We start from the raw sequence: 11,609 nt of genomic DNA, 5'->3' as shown, positions 1-11,609 counted from the left end.
CCTACACTTTCATACCATTATTTGGACTCTATTTATTTGTGGAAAATGTTGTCATCTCAAATTTTTTCATAATTAACACCAATTAAGGTAATGTTAGGTACAACTCTATAGTGTTAATCAAGCCTCGTGCCTTCCTTTTGAAAAAAATAGATAAATGTGAAACTCACGTAAAAACATGTATTATAAAGAGCCTCTTTTCTTTTTGCATGCTAGCAAAATTAGAGGCCAGAATCAAAGGAACTGAGATTGTGTTGTTTTCTGTAACTTTACTGCTGCTGTCTGTTTTCGATGTCCAGATCGAGGGAATATTTTCTCATGATAACTTCATATTTCAAATTCACTGTTTTGAAAACACTTGAAAATGCTTATTTAAAAGCGGTAGAATTAAGACTGCAAACAAAGTACGACTAGAGCTTATTACATACAATGATCCCTACTACCATCAAAGAAAGGAAAATACTCAAAACTACCACAACTAGAGGCGAGTACTGTGTTTGCTGTGATGCATATCTCAACTCATCAAACTTCAAAACCACTGAGTTTCACCATTTTAGCTTCGCAGGGAAGTACTGTAACAACATAATTTGTGTTAAGAAAAAATCAAGAAATGATGCAGGAGGTAAAAGGGAAGAAGAATAATTAGCTTGACGATGCTCAATGGCGGCGTTCACCTTTTCAATGAGAGATAGATAGTATGGCTTAACCTTCTCAACGTCAACTCGAACCTTGCTCTTGCTGTAAAGGTCATATTTGCTGAAAGAAGTTGACATTTAGTATACAGATCAGAAATGAAATGTAGCATCCATAAACTCCTGCTAAAGATAATTATCATATCATCTTACTTAAATATTTGAAGCCATTTCAGATTCTCAACATCCTCCTCGTTCATTAAGTGCTTATATGCTCGTGATCTATGCAATGCTGCAGTAACAAATATTTCCATTTCAACAAGTTTGTTAGAAATCGGACATTATTGGATATAACTTGCAGCATTCTTGTACGCTTGTTTTACCGTAGAATGAATGGTATCTGATGATGAAAAGAGCTGCAGAAGGAAGAGTGGTTTTATTTTCCTTCGCTACCTGAAAATTTATGACATGACAAAATTGAAGATTTCGTACGTCGTTGTAAGTACTGATTAATACGTCAGTTCCATATACATTGTGGGATTCAAAAGACGTACCAAATACATGTAGTCATCGTGTCCCCATGACATCAATACATTGTTGAGTCCACAGCCCTCCGAGTAAACTCCATATTCAGAGTTGTAAGCAGGATTGTTGTAGTCTGGATTTTCCTTGAAATGCTGTAATCAGATTCTAAAGTTAGATCCGATTCAATGGGCCAAAACACGGGTATGTATAAGAAATTTGAGTTAGTTTATGATGTTTTTCCTAGGGTGTAAAGATTTGTGGAAATCATTACCTTGTGATGGACAATTGATTCATCAAAAGCACAGCCAACCGGGTATGTGTCCCCTGTATTTGGTGCATGATTCAGTCAATTGACAGTGTTATTTAGAAACCAAATAATACTAATAACTGAGAGAAATGCAACACTCACCTACAACAGCCCATTGAGGAAGTTCTCCAAAGCTAGGAAGAAGAAGCACCTTTCCAAGATCTGAAGGGAATAATGGAAATCGAATCAGCTTAACAGCCCCTAAAACTTCATTGCCATATGGTATTAAGAAAGAAAAATACCATGGATAAGCCCAGTCAGGTGCAGCCAATCTTCAGTGGGATAGTCCTTTCTAATTGCTTCAGCCGTTTGCAACAAATGCTCGATTTGGGGCTCGTCCAAGTCCGGATCACTCTCATCAACAACTTCATTGAGAAGTTCACAACATTCCCATATGCTCATCTCCACCCTGTCCAATTTTCCATACTCTTCTCTCATCTTCTTCACCTGCGTTTAATCCATCATATATGCTTGATAACTTGCTACAAAGATAAATATACTAGTTTTCAGTACCGTATAAATAAAGCAAGAATCTTAGATTTTGTTATCACAACATATGAAATTAATAGAAATGTGTCTTACAATCCAATATGATTAAAAATGACAAAATCTACTATAAAGATTAGTATTACTCGGGATAATAAAGGAACTGCCAAGGAAATCTACTCACAAAATCATAAGTCTGGTTAATGTGATTGGTTCGGTAGAAGTTTTCCACGCCTTCTTGTCTCTGACTTTCAGCATCATAGTCCCTATTTTGCATTTGGCATACAGGGTTTATTACAGACACAACAGTTTATTAAGGAAAATTAGACGAAGACAAATTTACAACTTTTGCCAGTGGTAAAAGGTTGACATCACGTAACAAGGATATTGGGCGCGGCAGGCAGCGTGGGCCAATTGTTCGGCCTATTTTATTGGGCCCTTTGGCCCAATACTAGGATCACACTTACAAAGAATTGAAACTTGAAACTAGGCCCGGAAAACACAATTGTTGTTGCCCAAGGCCATAAAGGCTATTTACTAGTCTTCCATAACACCAGGAAATATCAACATCTTTTAGAAAATTCAAGCTCGTTAGTCGTTATGACCACCAAAAAATGGCCCAAAAATAGAGAAATTACCTGGGATATTTTGAGGGGCCCCTAGGCCCAATATAGCCATTCCAATTATAAAGATCTCGGATTGCAAACAGAAACAAAAGGCAAAGATTTGGTAAAAAAAAAAAAAAAAGAATAAATCCTATTAACATTTTTTACAAAAAGGCTTATTTTGTTTATCTCGTAAACAGGATGTTTTGGAGATCAAAGATTTGTATAATCTTTTATATATTTTCAGAGTTTAGATTATCTTTAAGATATTTCCAGCCTTCTTTGTCAAGTAATATTGGAGCCCAAAAGGCTAGAAACGTTCCCATTCCATCATCTGATTTTATTAGGTTTTGACTCTTCAGCAAAGTTGGGAAATTGAGAAAAATAAATAAATAAAAGGGAAGAGCGGACCTAAAGGTGTGGCCGAAGGAGTTGATCTGTGGCACAACAAACCCATTATCCAACACCAACTCTTCCTCATCAATAGGGACCTTCGTCTCCTCTGCATCAACTCCTGGAATTTAACAAAAATTAATTAAATTCGAAAAAGAAAAAGAAAAAATATATATAGAGGTGTATAGAAATTTAAAAAAAAAAAAAATCAGATGTAAGATTTATGGATTAAATTATTAAACGATATTCTAAAAAAAATATATATATGACGAACAAGTAGATATATTAAAAAGAGGAAATTGACAATAAAAAAAAAAAAGTAAAAAAGGGTTAAAAAAGATTAATTACCAAACTCGGAGTACTGCTCAATATTGAGGATAGTCATGATCTCGACAGAAAATTATAATACCAGAAAAGCTCGAGAAAACAAAAGAAAAAAAGCAGGAAACCTAAGGAATGTGATAAAGAGGGTGATAGTCGTGTTGAAATTGGCATTGTGGGTTTTGGTATTTATAATTGGCCGGAGAGTCCTTCCCTGAGAATTCGCAGGTCTCGAGTCCTTACCTGAAAAATCTCAGTTTTCATTTGCCTTCTATTTTATCTTATTTTATCACATACTATATATTATTTTTCAACAAAGTAAAAAAAAAAGAGACATAAATATAATAAGAAGAAGGATAAGAGATATATAGAAAGAACGATAAAGTTGGACACAGAAGGGACTCCCATGCAAGTTGGCAATGGGCACAGTATCAGAGAGAGAGAGAGAGAGAGAGAGAGGGGTTGGCGGTGTCATTAACTTGGCTAATCTTTGTGTTTAATGATAATTACCAAATTTAATGCGACCCACTGGAGTATTCTTTCTGGGGCGACTGTTCTGTGGGGCCCACCTGACGTGGCATCCAGTCAAAAATTTTTGTAACTTACCTAATACATGTGTCTGTTTGTTGTTCATGTTTTATATGAAGTTGTATTTCCCGGCCCTGATGTTTCCCGTGACGCCACGATTTGTCGAACACTCTCTGATCATCGGGCAGTCCGCGACGGGAGTGGCAGAGCCATGTGTCGTACAGTGGCAAAGAATAAGGTGACACGTGTGGGAAATATTACAGATCTTTAATTAGACTATGGGAAACGTCGGTAGTAGGTACTCTTAGGTGTAAATTTAAATTTGATTCGTAAATAATAAATAAGTATTTGATAAAATATTAATAATTAATTTTCAAAACAATATACTAATATTCGGCATCTACACTTAATACGAAATTAATAAGATGACGATTAACATCTTACCCATGCAGCTTACAAGATCAGCAGCATTTAAAAAATAAATAAATGATTGGAGAAAGAAGGAAAAATTTAGACTTGCAAGAAAATAAATGTTTAATCTTTTTTCTATATGTGAATTAAAAGAGTTATCTGTATGAGAGAGAGAGAAAAAAAGAGAGGGAGGGGTGTCGGTGTGGCTCAGAATAAGATGGTGGATGCAATGTCATTTTCAGCGCAACTCGCGACCCACAATTTGCCACATATAGATGCTTAGAGTTTGACAACTCTTAGTTTAGAATATCTTGTTGTTTCCATGACCAAGGACAGTAGAGTTGGATAATATAAATTTGAAGCCCTCCCTCAAACTATCCACCTGTCTTCCATGCCTGGCACCATTCCTTTTTACCACCTGGACTGCTATCTTTTCTTCTCTTTCTTTTTTCTCTCAATTGTATCTGTTGGTAGACACTGCCTCAAGAACTTTGAATAAGAAATTTTGAGTCAAGGATTTTAAGGAGAGCCAGATGTATGGGTCTCAGAGCATATTGGTTAATTGGTGGACAGATTGCTTGCAGTAGTTCAGTTATCAATAAAATATGGAAGCTGGTGAGGATAGGACTACTGACTACTTGGTCTATCTTGCATGGTAAACTGTCATTTTTCTTCTTGGTTTAATCCAATCGATTCCCACCCAAGCCCTCATGAATTCTATATTGTGTAAGGAGATTAGGAGCGATCTTAGTATCTTACTGTGTTTTAGGCTTCACTTTCTCATGAACTAGATACTTAGGAGCTCACTTGACAAGTCTCTCTCTCATAGTCTACATACAATAGTTGTCTCTCTGTTTTGAACGTCCTCAAACATATATTCACTTTCTTAATGTAGAACTTCACCTCACTTCTGTTCGTATTTTTTTTTTTAAAAGATTCACGTCAGAGATCATAGCAGTACGTCTACTATAAAAGTAAGAGTATTTCAAGAGGATCGAAATATTTATATTCAACTTCAAATCAAGACAAAAAATTAAGACTGGAAATATATTTTCCAATTAGCTCAAAAACAAGGAAAAACACAACAAAAACCATTACTGAAATAGAGTTTTTCAAGTTGGGTATGAACATGCAAAATCAGTAAAGTAATCAGCTGCCCGGACCAGATCTTTGCTTTAGAGTCACTTGGAACTAAGAGTGCGCAATTGTATATCCCATTTCATCTGTTTGACCAAAAGCATAAATGCAAAATGTTTACACTCAATCCTCAAAATGGAGATATGCTACAGAGGAAAATTAATATGTTAGTTTGAACTTACACGTTAGGTGCATTGTCGGCATACATGTTATGTCATGCTAACCTTTACTACGGATCAAGACCAGAACTTGAAACAGTGAAGGTTTAATAACCAACAAAAGGAATTTTGGAAGACATTTAAGTCAGGACTTAGCTGCATGAAAAATTCATCTCTCGAAGGTAGCATCCACGTCCAGTATACTCTTGGATGCTGATAAATCTGGGAACTGGATGTTCTTCAAATTTTCATTCTTTTAGCTGGACCTTGATCGATGATGGGGTCAACTGAAGGAGCTTGCGGTTCTCCTGATTGCGGGCCTTCGGGTCCTTTCTCTGCATCAGCAGTGTGAGGGGGCACATAGCCTTCTGGAAATGGTGGTGGTGGGGGAGCCGGAGGTAACTGCTCAAACAGAGGAGAAAGAAAACAAAATTCCTAGTGTTCAGAGTTTAGACTCACAAAAAATCTGTGTCTTACAATCAAACTGAGAGCCAACTCAGCCACTTATTTTCAAAGGGAAAAGAAAACATTCATCTTTTGCCAAGACGTAAAACATTCACGCCAACAGAAAATAAGAAATTCAAAACCATGGTCTTGCAAAACTACTGCAAAACTACTTTATGCTTCCATAGACCAACGTGGTTGTCAGAATTGAGACTTTGATTAGGCATGGGGGAATACAAGGACAAATGATAAATACCGGAATAAAATATAACGAGTGTTCAAATGCCTCAATGGGTTACATTTACTGTCAACTCAAATTGGAAGAAAACCAAAGATGTGCATATTAACCAGAATATAAATAATTGCAACGGCTATTTGTTTCCTTGTTTTAGAAAAAAAAAAAAAGAAGAAGAGGGGGGCAACCAGGGTTTGGTACATTCTAAGTGGTACCATAGTAGAAATGAAACTGCTATTCAATTCAAATGATTTAAAGCATATGTTTAACATCTGTCACAAGTACCAAAGATAGTAAAAGAATTCTCTTACATGGAAATGGCTCAAAACAGGGAAAGAGGAATCAACAATGGATGTCATTTTTCATCTTCCTTGTAAGGGTGACATATACGCAGTAGTAGTTCGATCAAGTACTCCCCATGAATTGTATGTTTTAAAAAAAATAGGTTCAGAATTTTCTCAATTCCAATTGACTAGGCATATTATGTCGATTCTTTTGAGTAATATATCTGGAAATGCCATACTCAATGACTCCTTAATGTGAAAAAACATCCAAAGATATAGAGAGGTTACCTTGCGTTGCAAGGATGCAAGAATATGATCTACTCGCTTAACTTCCTTAAAATCAATGGTCTCTTTAGCAACCTTCGATTCCAAGGCTGGACTGTCATTTTCAGCATCAACTGCACCAGAATGACAACAAAATGAACATGATTAAAACACGGTACCCCTGCCCCCCCGGGGCTTGGGGGAGAAAATGCCACAATCAAAACATATGGCAATGCCATGCATGCTGGCCATCCATAACACAGAGAGAGAGAGAGAGAGAGAGAGAGAGAGAGAGAGAGAGAGAGAGAGAGAGAGAGAGAGAGAGAGTGCCCAATAGAATGACTAATAACAAATCCACCCTCTCCCCCAGCAACCCATGCTACAAGAAAGAAGACAACCAAGAACCTAACCAAGGATGTTTACTTTCAGAGCAATGACCAAGAACATATGGCAATGCCATGCATGCTGGCCAACCATAAAACAGAGAGAGAGAGAGAGAGAGAGAGAGAGAATGACCAATAACAAATCCACCCTCTCCCCCCAGCAACACATGCTATAAGAAAGAAGATAACCAAGAACCTAACCAAGGATGTTTACTTTCAGAGCAATGCGATAAAACAATTTTCGAACTTTTGAGGCACGGACCATATCTTAGACAAGGTATGACTAAAACAATTTTCGAACTTTTGAGGCATGGACCATATCTTAGACAAGGTATGACTGGACTAGGCTATGCTCAATACCAAATATTCCAGGACAAAGTTACTTGGGGTCGAGCTATGACTTAACTACCCTAATATCTAAGGATTCCTAAACAATGCCCAAACCCATGTTATCAAAATATAGCAACTCCAAACAAGATTTTTCTCTTTTAAAGTTGGAGTAATGATGGAAGAATTAATTATCATTTAACAGATCCAATGTTTTCTGCAAAGCATTTAAACTTTCGAGCAGTTAACTTGTGGGTAACGTCGATAAAAAAAATAGAACATCATATGTTTAGCAATGATAAGACATCTCAGAACATGAACGCAAATGAATTATCTTACAAGTTTTAAGGGAGGAGATTGGGAATTTGGGATACCCCATATTGAGTGAATATAGGTGGAATGGGATCTCTACCTATAAAAAAAAAAAAGGTGGAATGGGATCTCATGTTGTTAAGGAGAAAAATGTTCTTGCTCTTTTATAACGATTCAAAGGGCTCCAATTGTACCACGTTTTGGTCCTTTTGGAGTATGGACCCAGATGTGGCTTTGGCCTTCCTTGGGGCATTACAATAGTTTAGGTTAAATTAATTGCATCTTATGTAGAATGTTCAAAATCATAACCCCTAAGAATTCAAAGCAGCTAAACTCAAATAAACCACGCTTATAAACTCAAATGAAACCCCAAGAGGTTGGCCTAAGTGGTGAAGGCCTTGGTCTTGGGGTCTCATTCCCTTCAAGGTCCAAGGTTCAACACCTCATGGGTGCAAACAATCCTTTGGGGCCACACCCCCTAGTGAAAAGCCAACGATTTAACCAGTTCCGTGTAGGGAAACTTCTGAGGGTGCGGTGCACGGGACCGGGATTTATTCTGCAGGGGTGGGTCCAAAGGGCCCTGCCTTGGAGAGGTTCCCCGACATCAAAAAAAAAAAACTCAAATGATAGGATTCCAAAGTTTCACTACTTCACCTATCGACTAAAGCTCTAGAGCTACATCCTTCCATTAGTCAAACGCCTAACCATTATGCTGAATAACCCTTTTTCCGATAAATTTCTTTTATGTCACCTTTTGATAGTGGATAATCATTTTTGCATAAGTAAAGGAGAAGAGACACAATGTTAGGACACGGGAAGCATGAGAAAAAGAAGCAAAGTCAGAAGCAAGCGGCTACCATATCCAATCTTCTCCAACTTTGAGGCAGCAGTAGTAAAAGCCTTGGATATGTAATAGAGAGCCCGCCCCTGCAACAAAACTATGTAATTAGGAGCAAAAAAAGATGGTCCTTTAAGATTAAATATTATGAACTTATAAAAAAATCTTAAATATTAAAAAATGATGAATAACAATGATGTATATTTGAAAGCAGCCTTTGTATTGCAGTTTTTCTTGATATCACTGTTGGGCAGTGCAAGAACATTTACAATCCCAACTTCTGCACTAAAAAGAATAATGACCACCTACCCATATGGCAATAATGTAGCATAGGCATGAATCTGAAATATTGGGGTTTAAGAATCTCAGTTTTCAGTTTCCAATACACTGTGCACACTTTCATTCCAATAAATACTGACATGCTTGTATGCATACTTTTGCAAGAATATCATAGGGACAAAAGGGAAGACATAAGAACTTACAACTCGAGCAGCAAAAACATTGCAAAGCTGGGGTGCTTGGTAAATTGATCCATCCAAAACATAATAAGTGAGCATCGGTGTAACCTTTTCAGGACCATCCCTCTTTTGCTTGCGGATAACAAATAGATGGGGCTCCATAACTTCATATAGCATGTATTCTATACCAGTCATTTTCCTGTCAACAAACAAATCACAATCTTTAACAGCGCCTTGATGTCGGTCGCTACAAGTACAAACTGCTATCAACTTACATTGCAAGATTACTTAAACCTTGCATTCATAAATTAATCCGAAACTATAATTATAAAACCGGTACCTGACCTTGACGTAGTGTAGGTCTTGGGTCACCCAGAGAGGGTATTGGGTCACCGAGTCATTGGTTCAACCAATAGGTTGCCGGTCAAATTGCATGATCTTCTATAAATTAATTAAATATCGATAATATTTATAAGAAAATTTTGAAAAATAAATTTGAGAAACTGCAAAAGAAATGTAAATGACATATTCACAATAGAAATACAGAGAAATATGAAGAAAAACTTAAGGTAATATTAATTTTCAAGCTCTGTTTATGGATATATGTTGATTTGGACATTGAATTCACACTACTGATACTTGATTGGGGTTAGCTTCACGAAAAGAAATACAGGCACATAAGAAGAAAGATTATACAAATAGAAATAAAGAGAATTCAACTTAAAGAAAAATTATACGAAAAAGGTCAGAAATTATGAAATGGAAATAATTTAGACCATTTGGTGTTTTTTATTTATAGTGCATAAATCAAGATATTCAACAATGGAAAGCACTGGAATTACAAATCATAGATAAGAGATTATGTGAATGTATTTGTTAGGGAGAGAGGGTTTTGGGGGAGCTTACGAGAGGTGGGAGAGATCAAGTGGGTGAATGGAACGCATCCGAAGCTGCTCGTTGTTGCAGGTCCAGTCGTAGAAGGGTGAGAGGGCGAAGTAATCGAAGACGAGGTTGCGGTCGAGAGGGTAGGTGTTGAGCCACAGCTGGTCCCTGAAGCATATTCCGGTCATGTCAGTTCCCGGAGGCGCTGGCGGAGCTGGTGGGCCGCCTTCCAACCCCTGGTTCGCCGGCGTAACAGAAGCCACCGGTGGAGTCGCCATCAGGCTGGCTGGAGGCTGCCTCGGTCAGTCGGGTCGTGTGTGTGCGCGTACGACTAGTGGGTGCGATGACAGGTCTTTTATTTTATTTTTTTGACTAAACTATGGTAGTATTACTGCAGCGGCAACATTTAAAGGTTGTTAATGCGACATTATCTGGTGTTATAATAACTTTTTTGTTTACACAAATATGATAAATTTACACACTCACTTAAATAATATATTAGATTTATTTTATAATAAAAAATATTTTATAATATGACATCAGATCATGCTAATCTTTTTAAAAAATGTCAAAATTTCTTTTTTTTTTTCTTTTTTAATAATAACATACCAACTTCCATTCATGAGAAGAGGATATACAAAGTTGACTTAAATACAAATCAGTTACAAATGTTAATAGCTTTTTAACACACTTTTGTGACTGACATAGTTTAGTGTAGATGAAAGATCTCAAAAGACTTAAATTTAAGAGATAACACAACTCTATCGTAAACTCCATCCACGACAGAGTTAACAGTAACCGGATAATAAATATCCATACCCTAACTAAGCATAGTAGGGTGCACAAACCCCACCATAAGCACGGCCTAAGCGGAGTGATCCCACGAGGGACCACTTCATTCGAACTAAGGTCTGAAGGCATTATTTTTTAGATTTTTAATTTTTTAAAAAGTAAAGATAGGACACAAAATAAACTATAATGGAAAAACATTGCAAAAACCAGAAACCAGTGCTCTAAGAAGCTACTGTGTTGCGTGCAGTACACGTGCTACTCTGGGATGAAAACCGACGGTCAATCATGGAAGTCTTGGACTCACAGACCCTAAAAGTTCTGCGCGTGGCATTAGCAGAGGGCTTCTTGGTGGCATGTGAGAGTCACGCGCTGAACGTCTCAGAGAACTTCAACCCGCACGTGCGGGCTACTTGCTGCTTCATTTGACGCCGCATTCGATGGTCTTGAAGATCGGCAACTGGGCATCACCATGAAGGAACGAATGTTGGTCTTTGGTTGTTGAAACATTCAAGATCTGTGATGCCCCCTTATTTGGCCTGAAAAACACATACCGAAACACTACACAGATGGGGAGGGAGGGGGAAGGGAGTTGAAGCTCCCACACCCTCCAGTAGGTTTGTAGAGAAAGTTTAGAGAGAATAGAGAGCATTTTTTTTTTTTTTTTTGTTTATCATGTTTAGAGAGAAGGGGCCGACCATCGAATGACTGCTTTTTTCAAATATCAAAATTTCTATATACATAAATATATATATATATATATATATATATTTTTGTAATTTGTATTTTCCAAAGTATAACTTGCAGTGTATCAATCTTTGATATCAAGGATGATACACAGTGAATTATGGCATTGTGGGTGGGTAACCACTTTTTAGTTGAGTAATACTACA

The 11,609-nt window shown here is 37.2% G+C and overlaps 2 protein-coding genes across 3 annotated transcripts; both read right to left on the bottom strand.

Annotated features, from left to right (window-relative positions):
• Window positions 1-297: 297 nt before the first annotated feature.
• LOC122300995 (inositol oxygenase 1-like) lies at window positions 298-3,649 on the bottom strand. 2 transcript variants are annotated; one of them, XM_043112043.1, is made up of 11 exons: window positions 3,294-3,649; window positions 2,964-3,063; window positions 2,132-2,213; window positions 1,704-1,908; window positions 1,564-1,623; window positions 1,426-1,478; window positions 1,184-1,306; window positions 1,013-1,082; window positions 843-921; window positions 672-753; window positions 298-569 (listed from the first exon to the last, which is right to left on the bottom strand). In XM_043112043.1, exons 1-11 carry the CDS (start codon window positions 3,328-3,330, stop codon window positions 543-545), a joined length of 918 nt encoding a protein of 305 aa, XP_042967977.1. In that variant the 5' UTR covers window positions 3,331-3,649; the 3' UTR covers window positions 298-542. The 2 variants fall into 2 exon arrangements, with proteins under 2 accessions (XP_042967977.1, XP_042967976.1); XM_043112042.1 differs by having other exon boundaries at window positions 2,964-3,066; window positions 3,294-3,645.
• A 1,741-nt stretch (window positions 3,650-5,390) lies between these two features.
• On the bottom strand, window positions 5,391-10,281 carry LOC122300996 (mediator of RNA polymerase II transcription subunit 6). Its single transcript, XM_043112044.1, has 5 exons — window positions 9,952-10,281; window positions 9,070-9,244; window positions 8,607-8,676; window positions 6,752-6,861; window positions 5,391-5,902 (listed from the first exon to the last, which is right to left on the bottom strand). Exons 1-5 carry the CDS (start codon window positions 10,203-10,205, stop codon window positions 5,741-5,743), a joined length of 771 nt encoding a protein of 256 aa, XP_042967978.1. The 5' UTR covers window positions 10,206-10,281; the 3' UTR covers window positions 5,391-5,740.
• Window positions 10,282-11,609: the final 1,328 nt, after the last annotated feature.

The sequence above is a fragment of the Carya illinoinensis genome, chromosome 2 (genome assembly GCF_018687715.1).
Source record: "Carya illinoinensis cultivar Pawnee chromosome 2, C.illinoinensisPawnee_v1, whole genome shotgun sequence".
Taxonomy (NCBI): domain Eukaryota; kingdom Viridiplantae; phylum Streptophyta; class Magnoliopsida; order Fagales; family Juglandaceae; genus Carya; species Carya illinoinensis.
This window is presented reverse-complemented; position numbering and strand designations above follow the sequence as displayed.